Here is a 5000-nt window from a genome sequence, read left to right on the forward strand (position 1 = left end):
GAGAACGCGATGAATTTGCTCTCTCTCTCTCTCTCTCTCTCTCTCTCTCTCTCTCTCTCTCTCTCTCTCTCTCTCTCTCTCTCTCTCACTCTCTCTCTCTCTCTCTCTCTCTCTCTCTCTCTCTCTCTCTCTCTCTCTCTCTCTCTCATACATTTTCATTGAAATAATAATATCTTTGATAGAGCCTCTACAAGTTTAGCCAGCCATTGTATGCGAATTCTAATACGACCGAAATTATTTCCAGCTTATTTTACATGTCGAACTTCCCCCGCTCTAATTTCATATTTCTTCTCCTCTTCAATATGATTTATAATTCCTTATATAGAAAGTAGGGAAAATACTTACCCGTTGATCGAAAAATGCGAGTGTATAGTATGGCATCACATATACAGACGATCCCCAAACTTACGAACATTCGACTTACGAACATTCGACTTACAAACAATCGGAGATACAAACATTCGACTTACAAACATTCAACTCACAAACATTCGACTCACAAACATTCGACTTACAAACATTCGACTTACAAACATTTGGAGATTCAAACGCAAATCCAACCGAAAATAACAAAGATAAGGTGAAAAAATACTGTAATAAAACAATATTGTATCATTTAATACAGTAAGCAAACTACATTTGTAATATCTTGATATATTTTTCATATGAAACCCGACTATTGTTGATATTTGTAACCGGAAATCATAAGCATAGGATATAGGTTAGGCCTCCACTAGGGCAAAACTTAACAAAATTCGTCTTACAAAGAACTTAAAACCTATAAAGTTTGTAATTCTGTAATTTGAGGACCTTCTGTACTACAGAATAAGTGTTTGAGAATTTTGTATTGAGAAATTTTGTAATAAAGTAAACTCTTAGAACATCTCCATATATTACTTTCTGGATCAGGGGAGAAGTACTGTCCATATGAAAGCAGTTTTACCGTTTCGTTCTTATTTTCATCTTGCTGTTATCATTACCAGTATCATTATTATCAGAATAACCATCACCCGCTTACTAATATACATACAAGATTTATACCTATCATTAGAGTCATTATTATTTAATGAAACCATCACCTTCATACTAATAAACATAAAAGATTTCTATCCATCAGTCATGATCTTTCATAAATTATCTCTCTCTCCTCTCTCTCTCTCTCTCTCTCCTCTCTCTCCTCTCTCTCCTCTCTCTCTCTCTCTCTCATTATTATAAGATGAAACCATTACCTCCGTACTAATAAACACACAAGATTTCTATCTATCTATCTATCTATCTATCATGATCTTTCATAAATTCTCTCTCTCTCTCTCTCTCTCTCTCTCTCTCTCTCTCTCTCTCTCTCCTCTCTCTCACTCCTCTCTCTCTCTCTCTCTCGTTTTAGATTTAGTATTCTCATGTCGTTGTCGATATTCACAACCTCTCTCTCTCTCTCTCTCTCTCTCTCTCTCTCTCTCTCTCTCTCTCTCTCTCTCTCTCCACCCGCGAAACATCGCCTGTCCTTACCTGGGTTTGCGTGAGTCCGAGCGAAGCCGCCAATTCCGCTCTTTCCGGTAACGACAGGTATTGAGTCCTCTGGAATATCTTATTAAGGTGCTGAAGCTGAAGGGACGAGTAGATGGTCCTGGGTTTTCTCATCTTTTTGCCCTTCCCGTTGACTCGCACTCCGTCCAACTCGTGTTTGTCTGCGGGAAGAGGAAAATGGATTGCTGTTAGCATTATCATGGAGATTATGGAAAAGCAACGTCAGAACGTTTACTTTATCCGGAACTGGAAGGAAAGGGCGAATTGATTCTTGTCGGACATTAAAGATACTGTGGTTGAAATTGGTACTTATTTTGTAGTAGTTTAAAGGGGGAAAAATTATTCTTGCTGGTATTATTATTGAGATTATGGAAAAGCAACGTCAGAACGTTTACTTTATCTGGAACAGGAAGGAAAGAGTGAAATTGATTCTTGTTGGACATTAAAGATACTGCGGTTGAAATTGGTACCTATTTTGTAGTAGTCAAAAAGGGAAAAATTGATTCTTGCTGTTTTTATTATTGAGATAATGGAAAAGCAACGTCAGAACGTTTACTTTATCCGGAACAGGAAGGAAAAGGCGAAATTGATTCTTGTTGGACATTAAAGATACTGTTTTTGAAATTGGTACTTATTTTGTAGTAGTCTAAAGGGGGGGGGGGGGATATTCTTGATGGGATTATTATTGAGATTATGGGAAAAAAAAAACGTCAGAACGTTTACTTTATCCGGAACTGGAAGGAAAAGGGTCAAAATTGATTCTTGTTGGACATAAAAGATACTGTGGTTGAAATTGGTACTTATTTTGTGGGTGTCAAAAAGGGAAAAATTTTTCTTAATGGGATTATTATTGAAATTCTGGAAAAGCAACGTCAGAACGTTTACTTTATCCGGAACCGGAAGGAAGAGCGAAATTGATTCTTGTTTGACATTAAAGATACTGTGGTTGAAATTGGTACTTATTTTGTAGTAGTCAAAAAGGGAAAAAAAATTTTCTTGCTGGGATTATAATGAGATTGTGGAAAAGCAACGTCAGAACGTTTACTTTATCCGGAACAGGATGGAAAAGGCGAAATTGATTCTTTTTGGAAATTAAAGATACTGTGGTTGAAATTGGTACTTATTTTGTAGTAGTCAAAAAGGGAAAATTTTTTCTTAATGGGATTATTATTGAGATTATGGAAAAGCAACGTCAGAACGTTTACTTTATCCGGAACTGGAAGGAAAGGGGAAATTGATTCTTGTTTGACATTATAAATACTGTTTTTGAAATTGAGACTTATTTTGTAGTAGTCAAAAAAGGAAAAATTATTCTTAATAGGATTATTATTGAGATTATGGAAAAGCCACGTCAGAAGGAACTGGAAGGAAAGGGCGAAATTGATTCTTGTTTGACATTAAAGATAGTGTTTTTGAAATTGGTACTTATTTTGTAGTGGTCTAAAGGGGGAAAGATTATTCTTGCTGTTATTATTACTGAGATTATGGAAAATCAATGTCAGAACGTTTACTTTATCTGCAATTGAAGGAAACCGTGAAATTGATTCTTTTTGGACATTAAAGATACTGTGTTTGACATTGGTACTTATTTTGTAGTAGTCTAAAGGGGAGAAAATTATTTTTGCTGTTATTATTATTGAGATTATGGAAAAGCAACGTCAGAACGTTTACTTTATCCGGAACAGGAAGGAAAAGGCGAAATTGATTCTTGTTGGACATTAAAGATACTGTGGTTGAAACTGGTACTTATTTTATAGTAGTCGAAATTGGTACTAATTTTGTAGTGGTCAAACAGGAAAAAATTGATTCTTGCTGGGACTGTTATTGAGATTATGGAAACCAGTTAAAACGTTTACTTATTAGAAGGAAATTTGTTCTAGTTGGGTACATTACAATTATTACATACAATACCTTTTGAACAGCTACTTAGTATTTTACTTATGATGATCTAGAAGGAAAAGGAGAGTGATTGGGTTGGGAATATTGACGAATATTACAGGTATTACAGTTAGAAAAACTACTTATTCGAGTGTAATTCAGAATAGAAAAGTGGAATCAGCTCAGAAGTATCGAGGATATAATAGAAATAAAGTGCAAATATTTGCTTATTCTGAATAAGCAGCTGGAGCAAAATCTATTCAAATTTTGAATATTTCGGCCATTACAGACAATATAGTTGAAACATTTACTGCTTCTGGAAAACGTAATTTTGTATAGATTGGTTCAAAATTGTCGGTGAAATGACGAAATTGCATAGAAGAATTTTCGTATAAAAAAAAAATCCTTTCACAAATACAAGACGGACATAGACATTCAGAAATGCATGTTTTAAAGCGCTGCATTATGAATGCGAGCAATAATTTAACTCGCATATCAAGGTAATCGGCAAACATAAAAAATGAAACGGAGCGATATCACAAGTGAGCAATAAAAACAACAATAAAAACAAAACTTGATTATAGAAACATCGTAGAGAGATTATGAACACGCGTCCGCTCTGAAAGGAGGAATTGTGATGCAAAGGAACGCCATCAAAATGAATAATTCCCGTCAAGGGACTATTATTGACAGTCCACTATTGGCACCGTATTGTCCCCAGGAGGACTGATGAAGCTTAGAAAACGAGGCATTTCATGGTTGTTTATTTTTCATGTTTACGAATGTTACGTATATCTCCATGCATAACGTATGGCAAAATTATCGCCCGCTGCATCATGCATGCGCATTGAACGTATGCACACAAGACGATCCCCGGGAGGACGCTTTGCATTTATCTAATGACGAATGACGCCGAATGACATGTTTGGAGAGATTATCCGGACGGCGAAACAGACCCAAATTTCCCGCCATAACTGTTATTACGCGCGGGAATATGACCGCCATTTCTCACGGCGGACTTTCCAGGGACACATCGGGGACGCGGTAATCATTCTGCAATATTTCTCGTTACTTTAAAGTGGTGGTTAGTAATGCTTTTTTCAAGACTGTAACGAGAAATGCACGTGTAATCATATATTTATTTTTTCACCGATTGATTTGGGATGACATGTAGTCTACCCTCACTGACTGTGATTTTCTTGCGGTATTTGCCTGTCATCCATTTTTTTTTCGTAAATGATGAAATACACACACATTGTGTATGTATATATATATATTTATATATATATATATATATATATATATATATATATATTACATTTATATATATATATATTACATTTTATATATATATATATATATATATATTACATTTATATATATATATATATATATATATTACATTTATATATATATATATATATATATATATATATATATATATATATATATATATATACATTTGTATATGTAGTTAAATACGTCCATATACACATAATATATATATATATATATATATATATATATATATGTATGTATATATATATATATATATATATATATATATATGTATATATATGTATGTATATATATGTATG

At 34.0% G+C, this 5000-nt stretch overlaps 1 protein-coding gene across 2 annotated transcripts in view; it reads right to left on the bottom strand.

Annotated features, from left to right (window-relative positions):
- LOC137634648 (homeotic protein distal-less-like) overlaps nucleotides 1-5000 on the bottom strand; it is a 167611-nt gene that overhangs the window by 58906 nt on the left and 103705 nt on the right. For both annotated transcript variants that reach the window (XM_068367123.1, XM_068367124.1), the window contains one exon: nucleotides 1507-1685. In XM_068367123.1, coding sequence (XP_068223224.1) covers nucleotides 1507-1685 — 179 coding nt within the window. The remainder of the gene's footprint in view (nucleotides 1-1506; nucleotides 1686-5000) is intronic.

This window comes from Palaemon carinicauda, chromosome 45 (genome assembly GCF_036898095.1).
Source record: "Palaemon carinicauda isolate YSFRI2023 chromosome 45, ASM3689809v2, whole genome shotgun sequence".
NCBI lineage: Eukaryota > Metazoa > Arthropoda > Malacostraca > Decapoda > Palaemonidae > Palaemon > Palaemon carinicauda.